This window comes from Spodoptera frugiperda, chromosome 6 (genome assembly GCF_023101765.2).
Source record: "Spodoptera frugiperda isolate SF20-4 chromosome 6, AGI-APGP_CSIRO_Sfru_2.0, whole genome shotgun sequence".
Classification (NCBI taxonomy): Eukaryota; Metazoa; Arthropoda; class Insecta; order Lepidoptera; family Noctuidae; genus Spodoptera; species Spodoptera frugiperda.
In genome coordinates, this window is record NC_064217.1 from 11,764,456 (window position 1) to 11,792,103 (window position 27,648).

At 37.1% G+C, this 27,648-nt stretch overlaps 1 protein-coding gene across 1 annotated transcript; it reads left to right on the forward strand.

Moving 5' to 3' along the window:
* The first annotated feature begins 1,436 nt into the window (after positions 1 to 1,436).
* On the forward strand, positions 1,437 to 25,022 carry LOC118267576 (uncharacterized). The gene is made up of 5 exons (XM_035581645.2): positions 1,437 to 1,579; positions 21,212 to 21,311; positions 22,087 to 22,260; positions 22,832 to 22,961; positions 23,524 to 25,022. Exons 1-5 carry the CDS (start codon positions 1,548 to 1,550, stop codon positions 23,619 to 23,621), a joined length of 534 nt encoding a protein of 177 aa, XP_035437538.2. The 5' UTR covers positions 1,437 to 1,547; the 3' UTR covers positions 23,622 to 25,022.
* The last annotated feature ends 2,626 nt before the right edge of the window (positions 25,023 to 27,648 follow it).

A 27,648-nucleotide genomic window follows, 5' to 3' on the forward strand; every position in this document is an offset into this window, starting at 1 on the left:
TGGGTATACTTTCAATTATTATTTTTTTTTAACGTTGCCCCACATTGTTCACATGCACATGACACCCAGACCCGAAACAACAATTTGTGGATCACACAAAGAGCTGCTCCGTGCGGGAATCGAATCCGCTACTCGTTGCTTGGCAGCCAGTTGCCCAACCACCGCACCATCAGTGTAAATTGGTACGATTAGGTTTACACTTAGTTAGGATCTGATGATGAAATCCCATTGGATTAATATTTTGACAGCACCACGATGCCAGACAGTGGTACCCACCCCGAAAGTGTGGAAAAAAAACCACTAGAGCCACCTTAAGTATTGGTAGTACTTACCGCGCTTTATCAAAAAGATGATTTAATTATATTCTATGGTTGTTCGGAGCAACGCAACCGAACAGCTCAGCATTTTTACTTGTATGCATTTTTATAAATGCGTCAATTTTACGTGTAGTTAGTTAGTTCGCATTCGGCGGTCAACTCATACCAATCAAATCAAATCAAATCATCTTCTAGTTTTAACCATTTAAACCAATAATTTGTAGAATTTAATATAATACGTAATCAACCATAAATTAGTGTATTTTTTATCTCACCATTGATAACAATATAATTATCATTCATAATTATACCAATAAAATACAACCATAAACACTACAAAAAAGGTACTCGCTTCGTACGTAGCGACACACACTTTTTACAATGGTAATAGAAAATTTTGAAATTCAAACTCTTTTGGTGTTGCCATGGGCAGATCACTTACCATCAGGTAAATAGCCTGCTCGTTTGCCACTATTCCATAAAAAAAAATCACAAATATTTACAATTACCACATTTATATATACATTTCTTTCACTAAGCTACTAATGACACAAATAATACACCCTTCTTTTTTGAGGGAAGAAAATCATCCAATGGCAGGGTGGTTTAGGTAGCAAACATCTGACACTCCCTCTCGCTTCGCCCAAAGCTCTTCCGCTTTGGGCCTTTCTAGAAAGCCAGCAGTAGGTATGTACCCTCACAAAGTCTTCATATGTAGAATGGGTCCCGACTGCTTTTCTGATGACTTTCTTGTTTTAGGTTTTTTTTTTCATTTTCATATTATAAAGAAACGCTGTCGGATTTTTTGTTTTTTAAATTACCTTTTTTATTTTATATTCATTTAGTTTTATGAATTGAATGAGTTTATATAATAATTTATAACCAGTGTCACTCTCACACCATCTATCTGGTCGTTCAGGCTATAAAGTGAACAATATTCGAATTTGGCGCCAAAAATCCGCCATGTTGTTTTTTTTATTATTTTGATATATCCAGTGTCACTCTCACAGTAAATACGAATCTAAGGATACCTCTCAAGCCAAAATCCATCAAGCCGTTTAGGCTGTAGAGCGTGCCAATCAATTATACATACATACATACTCTCGAAAAACATAACCCTACTTCTGGCGCAGTCGGGTAAAAATACTAACTATCCACGGACCGTATTTCTCGCTGTGCAGTAGAAACGTACGCGCGTGCGCCGCCCGTCGTTAAATCTGTGCGCTCACTATGACTACGTCAATCGATACTGTTAGTTTAAAGTAAGTGATGATTTGCTGTGAGTTTTATTTATGTATTTTCTTAATTATTATTTGTTGACTTTTTATTTATTTACTAGCAACACTGTATAAAATTATTGTATAATTATTTTACCGGAATTATTCTCGTTTTAAACTATGTTTGTGGCAACTATTTGGATTCTGTGTGGGTATTGCTGATTCCGTAAGTACAATATTGGTTTGGATTAAAAAAAATTACGTAACGATCGGAGTTTACCTTCTGAATATAATATTTTTTGTAGGTAGGTATAATCGTATTTAATTTTCGAAATGATTTTCGTATAATTTTTATTCAAGAAAAATCTTTTACACGCAGTTGTGATTTTATGAAACGTAAAAAAAATAAATTCAAAATTTATGTGAACAATATTTAGGTGTGTCCAAGCAAGCAGTCGAGGCGCGACTGAAGCTTGATCCCGATAGATCCCGATTGTAGCCTGTAAGACACCGCGAGTGCCTGTAATGCCTCCGTGCAATCCGCACCTGGACCAGGGTGACACGTAAAAAAAAAAAAAGTTTAAAAAAATTAAACCTTTTTTTAAACGTTGCCCCACACTAGGATTTCCTCGTGTCGTGAATGCGTTTACAAACATACAAGTTCACATGCACACGACACCCAGACACGAAACAACAATTTGTGGATCACACAAAGATTTGCTCTGTGCGGCAATCGAACCCGCTACACGTTGGACGGTAGCCAGTTGCTCAGCCACCGCGCCAACCGTGCAGTCGCATTATACTGATAACGTGATAATTTCTCGTATAATTACGCAATGAGGTACCGGCAACTATGGTCTACGATACCTAAGTTTGACCCAAACAAATAAACAAACAGGTGAAGCTAAATAAAACCGTTTGATTATAATAGATAATGCCTACTGTGGCTGTGATCTCGAGTAAATAATAATAATGAGAGCACTCACTCCATGTTTTATTTATATGAAAATATCTTTCAATGCTTTGAATTTTGTTCGTGATGTCACATCCGTTTAAAATCTTCCTTAACATAACAACAACTTAACTTCTTAAGTGAGATTTAAGTGACTTTTTTGTTTAACACGTTAAGTGCGGAACAGGGCCTATAACACCTCGTCTATGATAAATGATAAACGATATTTATTTCTGTAAATAGGTTATAAAATAACACTTTTACACGTCAATATCGCGCGAAATGACAAAAACAGTGTTGCAGAGAACGTGTTAAATAGTTTTTTCGAATTCGAGCTTGAAGCTGCGGGAGCCGCAAAATCGATACCTCCTGTAGATGCTCCGTGGAGGAGCGAAATATATGTAGAGTGGATTGTTGTGTGTCGTGTGTTTGTTGCACCTCTGCTGCGTAAGCATTTAATTGCGGGCGGGAGGGTGATGCACACCGCATGCTAAAAATACATAAAAAAAATCTTGTATTGTTAGTGTAGCATAGATTTCCGCAAAGTAACGCCTGATTCTATTCTATACAAATATAATGATTCTTTCAAGTGTTAGCTACTAATGTTGCACAGTTTACATAACACGAGGCACAATCTGTTGCATGCACCGACGTCATTACGATGATTAGATACAATCATCACAGCACCGCAACTCGTCTAGATTACCTAGATCCAAGTATCATTATAAAAGTCGAGGTTTTCTCAATAGGAAGACACCGCACGTCAAGCTATACCTTACAACTTCAAAAGGTTTTCGAATTAAATTTTATTCTAGCTTTCGTGAGACATACTAAATTAATTATTGTGTTATCGGCTTACTCAAGTACCTAACAATTTGACGAGGAACTCGACTAGTTTCAAGCCATGCTAGAGGCTCATATTCATGAGCAGCATTCCGCGAAACACGACGCGGCGATTGTCGGTCGCGGTTAAGTAACCATTTAATGACTCTGAGTACGGTGGTTAAATATGTATTTTTCAAGTGGTTTTAATAAAATTTAATTTAATAGTACAATAAAAATGTCAAATCAATGTTGGTTAGTTCGATATTTGCTAATTATGTGGTTATTACTAACCACATACAAATACAATTTAAGTACCTACCTTTAGCGAACTATGAGCCTCTTTAGAGAAATATGGTGATTGAATCAATACCTCTTCAAAAAATAAATAGCCAGTTATATAAAAATAACTATAGGTAAAAATAACGATAAAAACACATAAAAAAGTAGTTGATGGATCAATTTGCTTCTCAGAAATTGACGAACGATGTTTTTTTTAATATTGACGCCATCACTGATCCTACCACAAAAAGAAAAACATAATCTTCAAAGGATCATCAACTTTATGATCCAGTAATAGTGATCAAAATCATTAATCCCATAGGTTGTATAAAAAACTTGACTTTCCTATGCTGCCTGCCTTTCCATATGTAAATAGACCTTTAAAATTACGCTCGGGATTGAGTTTTTGTCATAACTAGATAGAATAACATGCTTATCCGGCTTACGAAGATCCGGGTGAAAAACTAGTCAATTAAAGCATTAACTGCCGAAAGAAAACTGTTGAAGGCAAATCCTCCGCTAAGCGTCGGTGACCATTGTCCGATGTGGCGGTTAAAGATGATTTAGTATAAGTTAAACCGGAGCCCCAAAGACTTATTGGGTTACTGTTGCTCTGCCGGCTCGAAGCACGAATAACTGAACAAGGTGGTGTATTTTTTCGAGTAAGATAACACACAAATACACAAAAGTCTTCTATGCTACGCTACCTTAAAATTAAACTCAGTTTAATAAAATATTTAATTGTGTAGTGTATAAAAAAGGTTCTACAAAAACAGGTTTTTCCTCATCTATTTTTGTTTACCATAAAAACAACTTTATAAACTTTTTACGAAACGTATTTATTTGTATGTTATATGAGAATCAACTTTTATCTAAAGATGTAGGTTTTTTTCATTTATTCGTTTATTAAAGATCTATTTAGTCCGTTAGTTAGGTAGGTAATGAAAAACATTTTTTTTTATTTTGTCATATAAGATAACGCCTGGGGTCAATTTATACTAGCGCAGAGTCTAAGCGCATCGAAGCGTCTTTCCAAAACTGAACATAACAAATTCAACAACAGCATAAAGCACACATTACTTCTGAAATTTTAAAAAGGCGCGCGCATTCTTCGCAATTCGCGCGTCTGCGCGTAAACAACGCATTGACTCTGCGCTAGTACAAATTGCCCTTACGTTTTGTAGATTATTTCAAAATAATCTTAGAATTAGAATTAGCTCTCTACCCTATTGAGCCATATGTAGAGAAGTGCGTATTTCAATTCTGTGTACCTTTTGACACAATAAAGAACGTAAACATGGTGATGAAAGGTAATTTTTAATTCTTTGTCAATGGCGATTTAGTTTAAAAAAGCCTGATAATGCCTAGGTACATATTTCACTACATACAAAGCAAGGTATCCAGGTCATTGACATCATAATGTAGACTACACCTTTTCAAACAAATGAAGAATTTTAAATATTTACATTTTTGTGCAATACTTTATTAATGTTTTAAAATATTAATTAGATAGGTACATTATTCGGAGCTACGGACTACCTTACGGGTTTACCGGGGCTCCGGCTTAAAGCAGGAGTAGGAACGTGGTGGTTTTTAGTCAGTAAGAGTCTGACACTCACTCTCGCCTCGCCCAAGGCGGGAGAAGTCATTGAATGATTTTCCACCTTAAAAAAAAAGAAAAGTACTTTATTCTTATCTACTTTTCCATAATAATATATATACATATTTTTACCCCAGGGTCGGTTTCAATAACACAAAATCAAGGTAAATATATTAAGATATTTTGTCATCAACTTTAATGTAGGAAGCTTACATTCTGCTGCAATCTGACCTACGGGTCGCGCATTCGATGCCGGGATTGGGCAAAACTGACATTTACTAGTTTATATCGCAACAGTGAAAGTCCCTTTAGGAAGGTAAAGGTACTATTTTGTTTACAAATAAAGACGTGCCTACATTTATCTAAAACTAACAGTTAATTTATTTTAAGAACTTTATCACCTAAACTGCTTAACCGAATTTGTTGAAATTTGGCACGGAGATAGATTACACTATAAACTCATGGCAAAAATTAAACTTAGTGGTATAGGAACATGGTTGAATTCTTTATGAAACTATTAATTCCAATTATAAAATATTATTTTACGTTAGATTGCTTTTATTTTATATAAATATATATTTTTTTCTTTCCAATTAATCTTTAAACTGGCGAGTAATGGCATTTGGCTACACGACAATGCACTGGCTGCCTATCCCAGTACGGAATAGACAAGACAAAATTTCATGTTATTAAAGAGCGCCCATAAAAATAAAAATGACACTTAACGTTTTTATGATCGAGTTTTTATCTTAACTTTAAACCACTAACAACTGAACAAATACGAGTAGTCAAATTGTGGAAAAACCTTATCAAACACTGAATCTTAGACTCGTTGCTAACCTTGGATTTCATTACCTAGTTATGTGTGCAGGTACTTAATTAATCACTAATCATTATGTAATCACTGGTGATTAATATTTCTTTATGTAATAGCGAAAAACAGCATAGTTACATAGGTTTAAGTGTGGGAGAGCCATGCTTCGGCACGAATGGGCCGGCTCGACCGGAGTGATACCACGGCCTCACCAAAAACTGACGTGAAACAACGCTTGCGTTGTGTGAGTGAGGTTACCGGAGGCCCGATCTTTTCCAATCCCCGATTCCCCAACAACCCTTAAATTCCTCACTCCCAAAATGCAACGCACTCGTAATGCCTCTGGTGTTTCAAGTGTCCATGGGTGGCGGCGATTGCTTACCATCAGGTCATACGTATGCTTGTTTACCGCCGTGTTCCATAAAAAAGATAAGTATATGTATCACCTAATGGTGAGCAACAGCACAAGAGAAGTCACACGCTTAAATTAATTTTTGGCTCATAATACCTTCCACGTATTTCCCATTACGTACTTCCTCTTGAATCACTCCAAATATCCATCTACTTAAAAAATCTGCTGCATTTATTGCGCAGTGATTCACGGTTAAAATACATCCACATGTTAGCAACCGATTTATGAACATGGAACAACAAACATGGATTGTAACATAAATAACTAACCTCATCCATCGTCTACATTATGAAGAAAAAATTGAGTTTTTTGTCAATTAAATAATTTTGAAGAAGTCTTGAAGATCATACGTGATTCTAGGTGATCCTAAAAATAACAAATTGTGTCATTACATTTATCCATCTTTACATGCGTTTTAATTTTCTAAATAATCTTACCTGGGTTACTTACAAAATTAAATAATAAACAAAACTGACCCACTTTTATAATTTTGATATAAACATATACATACATTTTATATTATTTGTTTTACACTAAAAAAAAGAAGATTATAAACATCGTTGTTTTGTTTACAATGGCGCACTTCTTTGAGGTCGGGGGCATCGACTATCTCGGTCACACATTGGTGAAAGTTCTTATCGCTAGTGACAGCTATTTGAATTTCGAACATTGTGTAGTAAAAAGATTGACAAAAATACATCGTGATGACAATATATTGTACTACCTTCTGGGGGCACCTTCACCCACATTCCCATGGGTTAAAAATAACCTTTTTTTGAGGGGCTAAATTATACAATGTCTTCTCCCGCCTAGGGCAAGGCAATCGAAAGTGTCGGACTCTTACTGACTAAAAACCACCCAATTCTTCTTCTACTCCTGCTTTTCAAGCCCCAGTAAATCCGCTAGTAGACTAGTGGTCTAGTTATGCAGACCATAATCAACCCCTCTTTCAAATATCATCGCGATCCCTTCAGCTGTTTTGACGTAATCGAGTAACAAACATACACACAAACTCACCAACTTTCGCATTTATAAATTTAGTAATACGCGTGATCAGTTTCATACTCTTTTTTGTTAATACATATTATTATATCACCTCTCTCTACTGTTTTCCAAAATGATAGGTTTACTTATTTGATCTCTAACAAATAAAATCTAAAGAAAATAACAAGTATATTGCTCATAAAGTATTCCTCCTGAACAGTGGATCTATTTATAAATAATTTCAATGTCATACGACTAGTTAGTAAAGTATGTGGTGTAATGGATACTTTGATCATAGTTATGATAAGTTAAATGACAAGGAGTAAGTATGTAATGGAAGCCTAACGTCATGCAGTCTACCAGAGAGCCTAGTACCAGTTTGTTTTACGTTTAACGAACAGGAAAATTGACTGCACGGTTGGTGCGGTGGGTGGGCAACTGGCTGCCGCGGAACGGGTAGCGGATTCGATTCCCGCATGGAGCAACTCTTTGTGTGATCCACACATTGTTGTTTCGGGTTTTCGGGTCTGGGTGTCATTGTATGTGAACTTGTATGTTTGTAAACGCACCCACGACACAGGAGAAAATCCTAATGTGGGGCAACGTTTTTTTTTAAAAAAAAAAGAGGAAAAGAGAGCGCTCTGATTATACAGGAGGAAAATGTTATCGATCGACATAATTGATTGCCAGGGAAACTGTATTTCTTTGTAGTTTGGTTTCGCCAACGAAAAATCCAACAAAAAATTGTAGAAAAACTTCGGGATTGAAATTAGTATTTCCCACTACTCTTGACAGTCAGAAGTATAAGTTTTTAAACTGACATGGTCACTAACACTATTATTAGGACTTATGACAGGATATTTACCATGTTTATTAATTTTGGTGAGTTTCCGATATTTCGGCACTGTTGCAAGCGCCATGATCACGGATTAACAGGAGTAAATGCGGGTGGGTGTTTACGAGCAGACAAATCGGTCTACCCGCTTTCTCGTTCGTTTTTTGCTGACACCGGTAACACCACTACCATTGTCACTTGCAACTCGGTTCAACTCTCGACACACAAAACTCACTGTGTCAGCTCGCGAACTTTCCTCCTTCTTGGCACTTTTGCGGGTTTTGCATAGTTGGACCACTGGATTCCAAGCCCTCGACAGTTGAAACCCATCCTCCCGGTTGAAGTTTTTGTATTTGGTTATCTCAATCGCTTCTTGATTGAGATAACCAAGTACAAAAACTTATACATCACACCCAGACTAAAAACAACAAGTTGTGCATCACATAAAGAGTTGCTCCGTGCGGGAATCGAACCCGCTACCCGTTGCGCGGCAGCCAGTTGCCCAGCCACCGCACCGTGCAGTCTACTACTAATATAACCACAATATAACTATAATATTAGTCTACTACTAACATTATACTACTGATGTTTAAATTAATGGCTGGAACGAATCACGTCAACAAGTGACATTAATAAAAAAGATAATTTAAATAACTAAAAAACCCGACTGTATTTCTTTATAATATTTATGAAAATGAAAAAACCCTAAAACAAGAAAGTCATCGTAAAATTGAAGCAGTCGGGACCCATTCTAAATGTGACGACTTAGTGAGGGCACATACGGCTGCCTTTATAGAATGGGTCCCGACTGCTTCAATTTTACGATGAATGAATCTAACGACACTTCTCAAGCCAAAATCCATCAAGCTGTTTAGGCTGCAGAGCGTGCCAAACAATTATACAAACATACATACCTACTCTCCAAAAACATAACCTCCTTCTGGGGCAGTCGGGTAAAAATGACTCGGTAAAGTGAGATGTTATAACTAACTCCTCATAATATTAGCGAATAAAGTTTTACAAACAAATCTCAATTGTGTCTACATTTGTCAATGTCAGATGACTTTAGTATTTGAAAAAAAAAATAAGACTGTTATGGTTTTACGATCGCTTTCATAACACTGCGTCTTGTTTCTACGAAAAAGTAGATAAAGAGACAATACAGTTACTATAACAGTTTGTGTGTTTGGAAACTTGATTCAACAGTTATTTCATTAAAAATTCGTCCGTAGCAACATAGGTATAACTACTATTATTTTATCATAACTTTCGTGATATATTTATAAATTAATTATTATGTTATCGGCTTACTCACGTGTTTGATGAGGAACTCGACTAGTTTCGACCCATGTTAGAGGCTCATATTCTTGAGCAGCATCTACTAGACAATTTGCTTGGCAAGTTGCCACAAATTAATATAATGACTACATCGGGCACATTCTTGTACATTTCTACTTATTGTTCAGAGTATAAATGAATAGGGAATTAGCACGGTACATTTGTGTACAATGCAGTCTGAAAATTATTTCAATTTGAAATGCCTAATATTTTATGAATCGTATGGAAAATTTCGGAATAGAGTGTAATTTAGGAGATTTTTTTGATGTAGAAGCACAACTGCGGTTTCTTGTGTATATAAGAAAAGTTTACGCTACGATGACTTAGATGATTGTCTCAACGAAGAATGGAATAGATTAAGAAATGATACTCTGAGAATTACAAGAGATAAGGAATATTATTTAGGGTAAAAAAAACTTTGTGAACGAAGTTGATGTCGAACCAATAGTAACCCGAAAATACGAATACGCCCGGCTGGTCTAGTCGTAAAATCGTTGCCCCCGCGATTATCAATCAGCTGATAGTTTTAATGCGGGACATAATCCTGAATTAATAAACTATACCAAATAAAAATGGATTCCAATTTCCTCTTCATAATTAGTTACATTTCGATAGACTTCTTAAATGTGGGAGAGCCATGCTTCGGCACGAATGGGCCGGCTCGACCGGAGTGATACCAGGGCTTCACCAAAACTGACGTGAAACAACACTTGCGTCGTGTTTCATTGTGTGAGTTAGGTTACCGAAGGCCCAATTACCCCCATCCCAATCTTCACAATCTTTGATTACCCTTAAATTCCTATCCCCCAAAAGGCCGACAACGCACTTGTAACGCCTCTAGTGTTTTAAGTGTCCGTGAGCGGCGGCGATTGCTCACCATCAGGTGATACGTATGCAGATTTACCGGCATGTTCCATAAAAAAAAAACTTCCATGTAAAGTAAAGCGGTTATTTATAAATCGCGTTGCATACTGCCAATGCACGTGCACCTCTGTTTAGAAATTCTGGAAGAATGGAAAGCGTAACATTTAGTATTATGTAGTAACAGCGATAATATGTTATACGACTATTCCAAACATCAACGTAAGTACCTGAGCCTATATGAGCGTGTTAGTGTAGCAAGAAGGAATTCGAACCAAATTCATTAAGTACCTACCTAAGTGGTGTGTTGCAAACATTGGGTGCATTAGTATTTCTTAATACGGTACTGTAGGTATAGGACCATCACGCTAATATTAAAAATGTGAAAGTTTGTTTGTTTGGATTATTGTCCGCCAATCCCGCTGAAACTTGGTATACAGTCGTGGAATGATCTGACATGGGTTCCGCCTCTGCCATAAGTTTCGCACGCGATTCCGTGGGATAAAAAGTGCCCTATGTTTTATTTCAGATTATAATCTACCCCTGTTTTAATCATCCCGATCCCTACAGCTATTTTGACGTGATTGAGTAACAAACATACAAACTCACAAACATTTACTTTAGGTAGATATTTATCAACTGTCAATCACCAAAAAACAGAAAGGGGATTGACCAACTTGTATGGGACTTTGGCTATTTTTGAACAATCACTTCAGCTAATAATATATGTTTGATTTATTAGTTCATATCAGTAAGAATGAAGATACAAACTTAGTTTTGTATCAAGATTTATATTTAGATACTTTTTTACATTTTATTGAAACTGGTTATGCATGAAATAATTTTTTTTTCTATTAAAATGTATTATTATTCCGATTGATATGTAATTAATATATGGTCAAGGAACTCGGCAGGTGGATTAATAATTTTCTGGTACCTTGCCCAGCTCAGAAATCAAATAATAGTCATTATATGTGCACAGCAACTTACTGTTCTACGACCCACCATGCAGTTGCAGCAATATTGTTTTATGGCTGTCCTGCCTTTAGTGTTATTTTCATATAATATATATACAAAATATATTTTCCTACTAATGTGTCTACTTTGTATTTTCCCACGCAATAAACTGCAGTTGCAACACTCAAAATGCAAAAGAACAAAGCGAATAATATCTGTCATTTTGACGAAAAACACAACAGATTGACAGCAGATTGGCAGCACTAAAGTCAAATTCAAAGCCAACTACTACAAAGACTTGGTCTTATCATAACAAATACCAATAATTATCGAATTTTTTATAGTGCTAATTCCTACAAAGTTATTAGCATCAGACATTTACTAAAATATAAATAAAATTATTGGTAAATTACATTTTTGTTGAGCAGCCTGTTCAAAAATAGCCAGACTTGGACAATCTCCTTTGTGCATTTTCAAATCATCCGACAGTCATCTAAAGGTCATAGTTGCTTGCAAAGGACATTTCACACACATTACAAAAAGCGACATTACGTAATAATACTCTTATCATTAAAACAAAAGAGTATAGTAACCTTAGTTCCTTCCTTGAAAAGTTCTCAGCTATAAAGGATTTTATATTGTTTGAATTTGACAATGAATTTGCTAACGTACCGTACATTATTCGATAGTGTATACTTGTATATTTACAAGTGCTATACTATGTGTAATGACTAGCGACTCCGGCTCGGTTTCACCTACTTTTTTTCGGCTCCTATTGATTATAGCGTGATGTTTTATAGCCTATAACCTTCTTCGATAAATGGACTATCCAACACAAAAATAATTATTCAATTCGGACTAGTAGTTTCAGAGATTAACGCGTTCAAACAAACTAACAATTAACCAAATTCTACAGCTTTATATGTATGTTAGTATTGAGTATTGATACTGATAGGAAAATGCGTACCGTACTGCGAGTGTACAACTTGGTAAGGTGCCAAAAAATATTAGGTCAATGACCGATTGTAAATGTTTTTGCGGCGAAAGCATGAAGGTCAGTATTCGGGCTAGATTATTAATAGCTACACTAAAAATAGTATTAGTCAAACATGTGGGTGGTGTTGTGGCACATTCAAATGTGGACAATTGGCAACGTGTGTCTAGTATGGGACTGCAGGTTGGAAAATAGAGAGGGGCGTGGTTTGTAACATCTTGCACTCCCCGTAAAGTGTCACGCATATTATGTTAAAAGGAGATCCGATTATGACGTCTCCTCTTTGTATTTACTTCATGTGTACAGCAGACAGCCTCGTAAAAGACTAACTGCCGCACTCAGAGACATTTAATAATTACTTAAACTATTCTTTAGTAACAATTTTGTATTGAAAACAATTGCTAAGGACTGGGTTAAGTAACCATTATGTGACAATGAGTACGGCAGTAAGACATTAGGAGAATCGCAGGAGACTAGACGTAGTGACAAATGTGTTGCATTTGTCGTCTTTATACAATTTTAGATAGGTAATATCAACACATTCAAAACCGCGTATAAGTAATTTCGTGCAAGTTCCGTGTACGTGGTATAGTATGAACTTGAAAATCGGCGGATATAAAATTGTAATAGCTGTGAAGCTATTACACGATTGAATCCATGTAACACCACTATTACATGGATTCAATCATTAAATGACATAACAGATGAAAATTATGTTAAACAGTTGTCCATTCCGGGGAAATACAGATGTTAATATGAGTGTTTTTACCGAAATTACATACGTCCACAATAAAAAAACGACACGATGAATGAACACTAAAAATTTAGCAAAAAGTTCTCTGTATTTTGGCAACGAGATTAGCGAATTATAATGGCCTTGGACACCGTCATCAAAGCGTTCAATGTTGTGAATATTTCCATTTATTTAACATGGTTATCTACGTATGTTATCGCAACTAAAGTATAAAGGTTTATTTTGATTGTGTGTTACCTCTTTATTTTGCAATTTCCCAAACATTTAACCAGGAGAACGGAGACACAAAGGTAATACACGAAAGCAGAGTCGCGATTAAAACTTTACTAAATACTCTTATAAAGGTAAGCGTCCACAGCAGGCCCGCATCGTACGAATCGCACGCATCGTACGCATTCCGTATGACGTCATCAGCGCGCATCACATGTAGGCAATTAGGCATTGCTGATGATGCGGTGCGTACGATGCGGATCAGTGGACGCAGTTGTATGAGTTTCTATATAAGACAAACTAAAATCCGTTGCGGGCGATTCGTACGATGCAGGCTGGATTCTGTTTTTTTTTTTTTTAAGGGGGAAAATCATCCACTGACTTCTCTCGTCTTGGGCGAGGCGAGAGGGAGTGTCAGACTCTTACTGACTAAAAACCACCCCGTTCCTACTCCTGCTTTAATCTTTCCACGTAATGCTACAAAACTCCTTTGATCGCCGTGATTCCCATAAATTACCCATAGACTGGCTGGTTAGAATTTACACGCTATTTAAAAATCAAGACTTCAAAAAAAGAACGTGGCGTTTGATTTCTTTTTCTTTTGTACATCTGACATTTATGTATTGCGTTTAAATTATGTGATGCTTCTAATTAATGAGATTAACGTAACATAACGGTTGTTTCGGAATTAATTATTATTAAGAAAAATAGTGAATTGATGGATATAATGGACATATTAGCCAAACGAAATGTGTTAATATAATTTATCTGTGTATGTGCTAGTTACGAGATGAGTAGTATCTAGTAAAGTGAATGAATGAAGATATAAATAAAGAGATTTTGTGAAAGTACGGAAAGATATATTGCAAAGACGGTTGGAACAGAATAAAAGATGTTATACTCCAAGATGAAAATGTGAGTGATCCTATTAATATTAAAATTATGTGAGTGTTTGTGTTAAGAACAGTGTATTGATTATAATCTATTATTAATTTACAATATAAATTAAAAATAACTAAAAAAAGGAACAAAAACTAAAATAAACAAAAAATTAAATAAAAGTGTTTGTGTATTACTTCTGCACTGATCTGAATAATTTATGGCATAAGATAGATTTATAGTCCGACATTACATAGGCTACTTTTTAGTTACTTTCTTTGTTGACCTATGGTGCGCTAAGAGAAAAATATGGTCCGCGAAATAAGAAAGATCTCCTCTTATAACAAAATGTTGAATACAATGATCCCTGATCAACAAAACATAGGGACGCCTGTTTTACTTTTACTAGTCATAACGTTGATTCATACATTAAAAGTAAATATTTCTAATAAAAACATTTATTCTGTTAAGCAATGTGACACTCACCTTTGAATGAAAATATTCTAAGACACAGTCAACTGTGTGGAATTTGCAATTTAATATCACCTCTATGACGATAGTAATAAGTTTGGAATTCCTAATTTTAATATGTAGGGGGACAATTTTGTATTCATCACGAATCCTCACTAAACAATAGAAATAACGGTGTAACATATTTGCGTGCAAAACTGTTACTTATTATAATTCAAGGTAAGCTCAAATTAGCTAAACATAATAAAACAATTAAGATAGACTCTGCTATGTGCTCGTAAAGATAAAGATTTAAGTACATAACGATGGTATGTTTTGGTAAAATATGTATAACTTTAAATCCTAAATGGATTCATATTTTAAGAAAGAAATTATGTTCTAATCAAAACTTAGTTCTGCTAGGTTATAGTTAGGCTGCCTCGTTGGCCGAGTGCCTCGCAAATCGCAACGCGAAGTGCGACTGCCGGGCAAGAGGTCTCTGTCGAATTCCGCATCGAACAAAGTATTGCTAAGTTATTATCGGTTTTTCGTAAATATCCCAGTAGTAGAAATGTGCGCGATATATCGAAAATTTCTCGGTTGTAGCACGGAGACTGAAAATGTGTCCGGTATATGACAATATGCTCACCTCCTATTCCATGGGTCTTTTAACATGAATCGTGAAGAAGTGGTTGTACATTGTACGTGCATTATGTGCCGTAATGTGTACCTCTGTCTACCCCTTCGGGGCTAAAAAGCGTGAAAACAAAAATTTCAACTTAGTATAAAATAATATCCACCTGTTCGTTGCAATTACTCATGAAAAACAACGCATTATGTAATACAAGGTATACTTGGCTAACATCGATGTGAAATGTTTGTAAACAAACTATAACAGCGTGTACAGTCACACTACTGGCCTATACACTTCACAATATAACTATACAGCCCGACTGTATAGTTTACATTGCACAGTTAAGTCGTAAGGTGTATAGAGCCTATAAGCAACTATGAATGGAATACTAATACTTTCTTAGTTCACAGTAATAGGAAAGAGATAGATGCACAGAAAAGTACTACATACAGGATGTAAACGGAATGTTTGCGACATTTTTATTTTTTTGTTTGTTTTTATAATTTTAATCGTTTTTGTTCTCGTGTTATTCAAGTAACATCAGTTTTAAGCAGTTGATTGCATCACCTGTCTACGGCGTTTGGGAGCGTTTCGTTAACACCCCGTATAATTATGATGTGGTACCTACCTATAATTGTTCCTATAAATGTATAAAGATCTCACATTAGCCTTGGCCTAAGTACCCACCAACCAACTAAGCTCTGTCATACTTATTTGATAGTTGATACATTACGATTTATTACAATAATAATAAATAATTCATAAAAAATACCAATTAAAAGATAATATTAAATGTGATTAATAATAATTAATGAATCAAACAGTTACAATCAATTAAAATATAATACACTCCATACTACTAAACGTATCAATAACCTCCTACACTCAAAGCAAATAAAATAGTAATCATAACGGTTTGACATTTAAAAAAATCAAAGTGACAAGGTTGAAAATGTTCTAAAGAAAGATAGCTTGATGGGCTAGTGTTTGAACAATGAATTAACATTTGAATGCGAAATCATCTATTTGCATGCACGAGCGTGTTGCAAATCAAATTATGCCGGGTCTTCGCACTTTTCCTTACAAGGTTTTGTGAAGAAATCGAAGTTATTTGATGAGAGAAACGAATTGTCTTGTCAATTACTTTCCATTTCTGATGTGACATTCTTTTAAAACTTTAATTTCTCAAAACTCCTCAAACAGAACCGATTTAATAGAATCTGAACCGTTATATCTATTGAGGTCCAAGTAATCTTAGATAAAACTTTGTTTAAAAAAAGAAACGACTTCAACACACGTGTTTAAACTTTAAACACGTGTTAAAGTGCGAACCTCCGGTTTTCCATGTCGGGTAATATACCCTAATACCTTCTCCCAACATAGAAACTTACATCAACATTTTAAAACAGAATTATGTTCAGAGCACATCTGGTTTCATAAACGAACAATGCTGAAATTACGACATTAAAGTGCTTGTTTTATCTGTGTAGTTATTTCCATAGTAAGTCAATCAAATGCTTGTAGTCGAAATATTTAAAAACAAACAGATTTAGGTTAAGTAGACCACATTTTCTTCCATTAAAGCGTCCATGACCTCTCTTCACTTACTTTCCTTACCTAACTTACTTCAATTTTCTCCAAGCCCAACAATGGGCATCTGGCGTCCCACTTAATGGCTCAGGTGAAATAAGGGTCATTAGAAAGCAGACCATAGACGCTTGTGAATATTTTAATCGCCTAGTTACCGTTAAAATATTGTTGACGAAGTTCATTGGCTCTTTTATAGACATTTTGATCTACTAATATTAAAAAAATAAAAGACCTTGAGGGAAAATAAAATAAACACTGATAAACTGGCTTTTACGATTTGCCATTAATTTTAATAGTTTACTCAATCAAATACTAAGATAATAAAAATAGTAAATTCCTTCTGCTTCTCCTCGGTTGGCGCGGTGGCTAGACAAAACTGACAACTGTGTAGCAACTATTTGTGTGATCCGCAAATAAAATTATTGTTTCGGGTCTGGGTGTCATGTGCAAGTGCATGAAATTGTATGCTTGTAAACTGTGTCGTGTGTGGGCCCACGACACAGGAGAAAATCCTAGTATAAGGCAAGTTTTTTTTAAGTAGTTTAGCAAGGCATTTTTTTTCACAATCTATAAATTACAACATATTCATAATACACACATAATTAGAAGTAATGTCACCTTACCACAACTTCTATGAAAGACAGCGCAACGTGACATCAAGACACAATGTACTACAAACTACAACAATAGCTAAAATTGTATAGAGAATAGTAAATACCAGTTTACACTATACTATTTTACAAGTCTCTGAGAACTGTACATGAGTTGTCAGACATGCACTGGTTGCATAATTGTGAGAACTGCCCTCTTTTGTGACATGCGTAAACTATGGCAAACAACTCATCATCATTAGTTACACAAGATGTAATGAAAAAGTACTTTAAACCGCCGTGGAAATAAGAATGGCTAGTTAAATAGTTACTGTGTAACAATCACAATGGATATATAAAGAATGAAACGTATGTATAATAAATTTGTAAGGTCAGATTTACAAATTTTGCGGGTTCTTTGCGTGGGTATTATTTTAGAGATCAACAGTTTTATTATTGGCTGGTCTAGTCACACAAATTTTTGTTATTTGTGGGAAAAAAGTATTTACTTATATTCATATTCATGTATCGACAGCCTATAATTGGCCAGAGGTCTCTTTTCGCACAGAGAAGGTTTGAGTATTAATAATTACCTACGCTTGCTCAATGCGGGTTGGACTCATATTCATACTTCTATTTAATGAATTAAGTACCTGACTAGCTGACCCAACAAACTTCGTACAACGCCTAACATTTTTTTAAGGCCAAAATTATCAAAATCGGTTCTGCCGTTTTCCAGTTTTAGCGAGACTAATGAACTAAATTTTAATTTTACCTTTTTTTATTATTTTTTCCTACGTTTCCTATTAAGTTAATAATTAATGTGTGACAATAAAGAATCAGGAAAAGACAGACGATATCTGTTTAATTGAAAAAGGTCGGAAACTGTAGTGTTTGATGTTTTATGGGCATCAGTTTCATTGTTTACCAATGTAATCCATTGTTAGCGCACAAGAAGAGAGTTGTTTTAGCACACTTTCACATCATTGCAACTCAATCTGAATCAATGAACAACAAACAGATTAAATTAGTGAAACAATCTATTGTTCTCTGATGGTCGAAAATAATAACTGATCTCCATACAAAATCTCTAGTCTTTGTTTGGCTTGAAAGGCAGGAGTAGGAACGGGGTGGTTTTTAGTGAAGTAAGAGTCTGACACTCCCTCTTGCCTCGCCCAAGGCATGAGAAGTCATTGGATGATTTTCAGGTCAGCCTTGGAATATCACCATGCTTAATTTATCGAGGAAAGTTTTAGGCTATAAAACATCACGCTATGATCAATAGGAGCCGATCATAGAAGATGAAACCACTAGCTCATAATTTTGCCTTATACTAGAACATGCAGAACAAACATGCATTCAACTCGAATTATCCACGTGCATTCTTAGGTAAATATGACAATTTGACAACAATGCGACCGTCACTGCCTGCTGGTAAACTGTCGGGAATTATCGTTCGCTGAATTACATTTAATCGCCCGACCTTCGGCCATTAATGAACGGTCATCATCAGTACCTCATCACGTTTCCTGCAGCCATGTATGAAGCGATGATACATATGTTTACGCATGTCGTCTCGTCACGGTGATGGGTCCTAAACAATATGTACAAAAATGAACTTGAATTTTTTGTGCACATACATATTGAATATACCAATTTTTTAGATATCTATTAAAATGTTATATTCGCGGAAGATAAAGGTGATAATTTTCGCCTGTAAGTTACGAGTCCTTTTTATTAATTAATTTTGTTTTAATCTAAATACGACCAATATGGACGCTCCGAGTAAACAATAATGAAACGAAACAGTTAGACTTAGACCTTACCCTTTTACTTCGTATTTAATGTGAAAATCAACCTTTTCGTGAGAGAGGCATGCTTCGGCAAGGTAGGGCTGGCTACACCGTAGTTATACCACCTCACAGAAAACCACCATGAAACGATACATGCATTGTGTATCGCCCTTACTCACAACTGAGGTTACCTGAGCGTGGAAGCCTAATTCCTTTCCCAGAAGACCGGCAACCCACTCGTTATTAACACTTCTGTTATATGGTCAGCGTTGATCCTTCACCATTAGGTTTTAGATGAACCTTCAGTCTGCTCGTTTGCCCTAGAAAAAGCCTAAAGCCTCCCACTAAACTCTGTAGTAGTACATGAACATAAAACGTAACCACGTGTAGTTCAAACACACGATGTAGTTGTTACGTAACTTGTACGTACCTTTAGTAAACTAACGTTGTATCTTGCAACACTGAGGTGCAAGTTATACATCAGTTGTAAGCGGACGTATTTACGATTTTGTTTAAGATAAACATGATTTTAGTGTGGCAATGTGGGATGGATGGAGTAGCCAAACAAAGACAGTAGGAACCAGTCTACCCTACTACTACTACTACTACTACTACTACTACTACTAGTACTGTAATTTATTAAAAAATCCACTTATATTAAGAAATGTTCTTTCTTCTCAATGATTGACGACTGCTGCGCAATGTCGCTGCACGTTGCGCGATTTGATTCCCGCATGGTCTCTTTGTGTGATTCACAAATTGTGGTTTCGGGTCTGGGTGTAATGTGTATGTCTGTAAAAAACTTGTATGTTTGTAAACGCGCCCACAACAGGAGAAAATCCTAAATGTAGGACAACATTGTTTAAAAAAATATATAATTACATTTTAATCTTTCCTTCTCTGTGTCTTACCTGAGTGGTTGCGGTAAAGAAATATTTATTTCCCTGTACCTATGTATCATTATGTTAATCTGCGCATGCTTATAAGACTGCTGACGCATGTGCAACAAGAAAAATAACTGCAAGAGGAAAAACATTTGAAAAGTACATACAGGTACTACCTACTTTATTTTTCCTGTTATCAGAACCAAACATTGTTTTAAAGGGTAATTTACTAAGCATTTACAATGAATCTTTTATCTTAAACGTAAACAGATATAAACTGTATATTACATACATGTAGATGGGTACATTAACAGAGAATGAGTAACGTAAACGTCCTGTGATAATGAGGGTTTGATAGTGGTTATCAGACCTCCCACGCGACTAACCTTTGTTCTTGCATCCTTGCATTATCTGGTGCACCCAGTCTAGTCCAACTTGTACTTACGTTGCATCTGTGTTATTGATAATTGTTTATTCATAATTATATTTAATAGCAGTACGTATTACTGCAGTATTATTGGGGTGTGGTAAGTAGTTTTAATCCTAGGTATCTTTAATCTTTTGGTAGAGTCATGGTTCGCCACGAATGGGCCGGCTCGACTCGAGTGATACCACGGCCTCACAGAAAGCTGACGTGAAACAACGCTTGCGTTGTATTTTGTGGTGTGAGTGAGGTTACCGGAGGCTCCTCTCTTTCCAATCCCCGATTCCCCAACAAATCTTAAACTCCTAACCCCCAAAAGGCCGACAGCGTAATTGTAACGCCTCTGGTGTTTCGGGTGTCCATGGGCGGCGATGATTGCTTACCATCAGGTGATCCGTTTACTCGTTTACCGGCTTATACCATAAAACAAATTACAGCTTACTCACATACCTACCTACCTGACGGTTGTTGTCACCAAATTCGTGGAAAGTTTAGGATAGAGGAAAAGATAAAAAGATGAGATGATGAAAAGAAAAGAGTACCGTACAGGATATTGACGTCATACATACAAAATCGTTATACACAATAATAATTTTAATATGTATTATTTTGTTCCAGAAACAAGCTCAAAGATGCTGTGGAGATTCCCCTGCTGACGAGATGTTGTTTCTGTTTCCCTTTACGAAAGGGTCTGATAGCCTTCGCGTATATCAATTTGGTAAATATTTAATATGCGTTTAAAATATGTGCATAATAGTTTAGTTCGCATCGTAAAATTAATGATGCCGTCGCCCTTGTTGTGAGGTCAGTTAGACCCATTAGCGACAGCGAACGAGGGCACTACTATAATCTGGCTTCGAACTTTCGAAAGAAGCGCTCACTTTATGATTTTGTACGAAAATGTTATACTTTTTAAACTAGACAAAATCGTAAGGACCGGGAGGTCTACTCCGGTTCTCGAATGCGAAGTTTCGTTTAATCTTCGGCCGTAGGTTTTATTGATTTACTAATAGAATTATTTAAAATAACGTTTTATTTTTAATTTCATATCAAAACCTATTTATTTATTTATCTTCATTTCATTCGTTCATTTTTGTTCACGAAAGTTCGCAATAAATAGAATTGTAGTATGCAATCTGCAAAGTATTTCGTTCGTTCGTTGAATTAGAGTAGGCCCCCAGGTTTGTAGAGATTACAGGTCACATTATATCACAGAAGTACTTCCACATAGGTACTTCTCTCTTATTACTAGATACTATTTTAATCTCTCCCATACTTTTCTTATACTTAATTGGGGACTTCAACATGAGTAGTATTAATTGCATGTAATCAGAAAAAACTATTTCTCGTTCTTCTTATATATTCAATTATAAATTATGTACCCTGAACCTTGGTCAATATAATGGTGTTCATAATAGATATGCTAAAACTCGAGATTAGGTACTTTCTAAACGATTAAACTATGTATTTACAAAATATACTTTAAATTCCAGACGTTGACGGTGATAGTGACATGTTTCCTATCACTGTACATATCGTACATCCGCAATGCTACGGAGGTGGAGCAGATGTCGCTCGCCTCGGAGTACGCGAGGCTCATCACAGATGTCGTGGCGTTGCTGATAGAGCTCATCATGGCCGTCACCTTCATCATCGCTTTGCACAGGGTAAGTTTGCAAGACATTCTAAGAATTTCCCGTAGACTTATTTTTTTTTCTTTTTTTTTTAAAACGTTGCCCCACATTAGGATATTCTCCTGTGTCGTGGGTGCGTTTACAAACATACAATTTCACATGCACAACACACACACACACACACAACACACTTATGGCTCGTGTACATGATGCCACTGCCGTGTATTGTGTACACAACCTTGCGGCGTTGCCGTCGACTAAAACTAGCCTTTATATGTAAAATGTATCATTAATATACTTTGCCAGTTTTATTAAAAGTCCCATGTCGTAAGCAAGTCTCGCTTATATATTAGGGACAATTGCTCCGGAGCTGCGGACTACCTAGCGGGTTTGCCGGGCTTGCGAGAATACTTTTCCTTCCTCATAATCAATCAATCAAATACATACAAGACTTCTCAGAATAGCTGTTTTAATTTTTTTAATGTATTCAGTGTGACGAATTTCAATCGCAACCCACAGCCAGTCGTTTAGTCAAAAGTTTTGCTTGCCATTTCCTTAAACCATATAATGACCAATATCTAACTGTCCAAATGCAATGTTCCAGAAACACGTGCTACTGATGAAGGTGTACCTGTACTTTGAGATCGTGTATTCAATATTCGGCTTCGTGTACAGTATAGCCTTCTTGACCAAGGAGACTGCCAGCGAACTCTTCCTGGAGCTGTTCCAACTAAGTAAGTTTAGCATTATCTATTCTATTCTGTTCTATTCTATTCATTTCATCCATTTAAGTATGGGAGAGCCATGCTTTAACACGAATGGGCTGGCTCAACCGGAGTGATACCACGGCCTCACGTGTTGTGAGGCAACAATGCTTGTGTTTCGTTGTTTGCGATTACTTACCATCAGTTACTAGTTTACTGGCTTTTACCATAGAACACGAGAGACAAAAACCAACTCATAGAAGTTCTTTCATCATCATCAGCCGGAAGCCACTGTGGAACAAAAGCCTACCCCTTAGTCCTCCACGTGGAACGACAAGCCACTCTTTGAACTATTCAAATCCCAGTGAAATGGGACATCACTTAGATTCATAGACTATATTTTTTATGGAATAATCTGACCAATAAGCAGGCGTGTGGCATATGATGGTAAGCAATCAGCACCGCCTATAAACACCCGCAACACCAGAGAAGTTACAAGTGCGTTCCCGGCCTTTTGGGGGTTAGGGATTTTAAAATACCCCCATCTTCTCATTTGGCTTAGATTTAACTAGTTTTTTTTTTTCTATTCCAGTGCTCCAAGTGTACCTGGTGATCCTCATCAGGAGTTCAATAGTTAAGATGGAGAGGGACGGCTCAGTGAAATACTCACGGGAAGGAGACCATGCCTAGTTGTTAGACCATTTTAGATAAATATTAGGGCCGGTCCACAGGAATATTGGCCTGTTTCACCACCTTCATATAAGTGCCCGATAAACTATTGTGACAGATAATTTATACAAATTACATTATACATATATATCATCAGATATGTAGATTACTATATCTATCCAGATATTGTGAAACAGGCCAGCCTATTACATATCTGTTATTATTAGCTTTAAAGTTAATTAGGAAATTAAATGTAAATAGGTATGTTTATTTTTATACGAGAAAATTTTTAAATAGACAGGATTACATAATGATAAATGCGGCTATACAGGAATGTTAGCATACAGTAAGGGTGCTATTCCACCTGAGAGGTGCTATGCTACGTTCCATCAATCATATTCATTAGAACACATAGCTTAGCCCTGGTGGAAACGGACTCAACTAAGCTATGTTTTTATATGGAAAGATGCGTGCTATGGATGGCTTCTCTACTATCGAGAGCAGAGCCGTATTATCCTTAAGGCAAAAACTAAGCAAATGCCTAAAGCGTCAGGTTACAGAGGAGCGTCGAGCGACACGCGTGCCTATAGAGAGGCGGCGGCGCCCATACATTAAGGGCGCCTATGAGATGCGTGCCTAGGGTCCTCAGTGAGACATAAACTTGGGCTAGGGCTACCTGTATCCAGCAGTTCAAACACACAAGTTGCCTACTTCGTGTTTACCTTTAATTTTGTGATTGTAAATATATTTTTTTACAAATAAATAAAATAATTAGTGTTTGCGAAAATAATGTAAATATTCTTGTAGGCACTTAAACGTAAAAGAAGTTTAGGAAATATTAAATTAGGTACGAGCATGTCTATTTATTATATTTGTAACATACGTACCTAATAATATTATTAATTACAAAAGTTACCTTTATACCTAGCTATTACCCACGGATTTGTTTATGTGGTAAAAGCCAAAAAACGTTAATAACCATTTTCCTGTCCATTAACTGTCTACCTATGTACAGAAATGTTTAACAGATTTGTGTTTCTTTTGTTTATATTCTAATCTATTTATAATATAACTAGTGTAGGTACTATTTAGATAACTAATATTGTCATGCTTGACACGTTTGTAAAATATTTCTTAAGTCAGTTAAAATGTATATTTTATTTACATCGGAAAACCAACAGTAATACAAAGTAATCAGTACCTATAAGTAATGGCACATGATTTTTTATTCGTCTTACAAACGCATCCCAGTTCATGTACCCTAATGACTGGTAAACGTTAAAATAATATAAAAATAAAATGGAATCTCCCAATGAGATTTCAACAATTTATAACTAAAAATATTATTCACTTGGTACCTTCTACGACACAATACGTAGTTAGAAACACTCTGTTGCGAGCACATTTTGTGTCATAGAAAAATTAAGATGGAATAATCTGCTCCACTCGTGCACTGTGTACGTAGAATACAGTTTGTCAAGTAAACACTTTTGAAGTGTTTCTACCAGCGTGCTCACGGCGAGCGAGGTCAGCGAGGTGCAAGCTCGCAGTCAGCGCGCCGACAGCGAGCCGGCAGCGACCTGTAAGCACGCTGATAGCTAGCACTGACAAACGGTGAAGTGAACATATCGTGAGGAAACCTGGGCTTTATAATGTCTAATTATAAGTTTGAAATCGCCAACCAGCATCCGTGCGAGAAGAGGACTTTGGTCAGCTGTGGCGACTTATAGGCTGTTGATGTGATGTATTATGTAGGTACTGTCTATTATGGCATTAATTATACCATAATCTAATAATGTAACATAGTAATAACTTATATTAGGTAAGTATTTACTTACTATAGAAATTATTGTTTGTATTTTATGGTATTGTATTTTTACCCAAAGGTATTTTTACCAAAAGGTGTGGCGTATTTTTATGTGTATATTTTTACCTAAAAAAATGTTTTCATAGCAAGACTTTTTCAATGTGTACCTATTAAAACTAATATTTGTAGAATTTATTGTTCTGTTATTTTTCTGTAAAGTATTATTGTATTTAGCCGCCTGCCAAGCGTGGGGATTATGGCAACCCCCCCCCCCTTTCACTATGAGCGACAACAAAATTACACGGCCCCCAGTCCCCGGCAGCTCCGCTATTCCTGATCTAGGTAGCGGATCAGGTAACGGCGGAGCAGGGGGTGCTAAGAATCCCCGGCAGAGAAAGCGCTACCACCCCCGACGAACTTTGGCCCTGGCAACGCACAACATCCGCACACTGCGGACTGATGAGAAGATTGTCGAGCTGGAGGAAGAATTGAGCAAAATGCGGTGGGACATCTTGGGACTATCTGAAATCCGAAGAGAGGGTCAGGATACGATAATCCTAGATTCCGGCAACTTGCTCTTCTTCCGGGAAGGAGACCGTAAATCCCAGGGTGGTGTCGGATTTCTCGTCCGCAAGTCTCTCGTCAACAACGTGTGTGAGGTCGACAGTGTGTCGAACAGGGTAGCGTACCTTATACTCAGAATATCTAACCGGTATTCGCTGAAGGTCATACAGGTATATGCGCCGACCTCGACACATTGTGACGACGAAGTAGAGGCTCTGTATGAGGAAATTTCAAAAGCCATACACTCCTCCGAAACACACTTCACCGTTGTGATGGGGGATTTCAATGCAAAGGTGGGCACACGGAATAGCGATGAGTTGAGAATAGGGCCATTTGGATATGGGCAGCGAAACCATCGGGGCCAGCGGCTGGTCGACTTTATGGAGAGGGAGAGACTCTATTTGATGAACTCCTTCTTCCAGAAGCGACCGGCCAAGAAGTGGACATGGATAAGCCCTGATGGTTCTACCAAAAATGAGATCGACTTCATCATGGCGACCGAAAGACGTATATTCAGTGATGTCTCTGTGATAGCGAAGGTGAAAACCGGTAGCGATCACCGTATTGTCAGGGGCACACTGAACATCAATGTAAAACTAGAGCGGTCACGCCTGGTGAAGTCCACGCTCCGCCCTGGACGTGCCCAGATCCAAAACCCCGAGCAGTTCCAACTCCAACTGCAAAATCGCTTCCAGTGTCTAGCTGATTGTGGAAACGTGGACGAGATAAATAATGGGTTGGTGGAAACTGTCCGAGCAGTGGGGTCAGACTTCTTCAAGACCCCCGCCGAAACAGGCCCCAAAAGCTCTCCGACGGAACCTTAAAACTTCTTAAGGATCGTAGCGAGATGAGGCTGCAGTCTTCAGACGATATGTCTGAATACGGCAAGCTCAATAGACGAATCTCGAAATACATGCGACGTGACCTGCGGGCCTATAACGCCGCAAGAGTCAGAGACTTAATTGAGCGAAACAAGGGCTCAAAAGTCTTCGCAAAGAATTCGTCTGTTGGGCAAAGCCAAATGACGAGGCTGAAGACCGAGGATGGCAGCGTCATCTCGTCGAAGTCCGAGATCCTCGGAGAGCTCGAGAGGTTTTACGGACAGTTATACACCTCAACACGGCAACCCATCGTCGGTACAGCTCGGGACCCAAGAGCTAAACTGACGCGGCACTACACTGAGGATATCCCAGACATCAGCCTGTACGAGATTAGGATGGCTCTCAAACAGCTTAAAAACAACAAGGCGCCGGGCGATGACGGAATCACGTCGGAACTTCTGCGAGCGGGTGGAAAACCGATACTTTTAGTCCTCCAGAAGCTATTCAATTCCGTCATACTCGAGGGAACCACGCCGGTAGCATGGCAACGGAGTGTGGTGGTTCTGTTCTTTAAAAAAGGCGACAACTGTCTGCTAAAGAACTACAGACCTATCTCACTTCTGAGCCATGTGTATAAGCTGTTTTCGAGGGTCATCACGAACCGTCTCGAACGCAGGCTTGATGACTTCCAGCCTCCCGAACAAGCCGGATTCCGAAAAGGTTTCAGTACCATAGACCACATTCATACGCTGCGGCAGATTATACAGAAGACCGAGGAGTATAACTTGCCACTATGCTTGGCGTTTGTGGACTATGAGAAAGCCTTCGATTCAATCGAAACCTGGGCGGTGCTGCA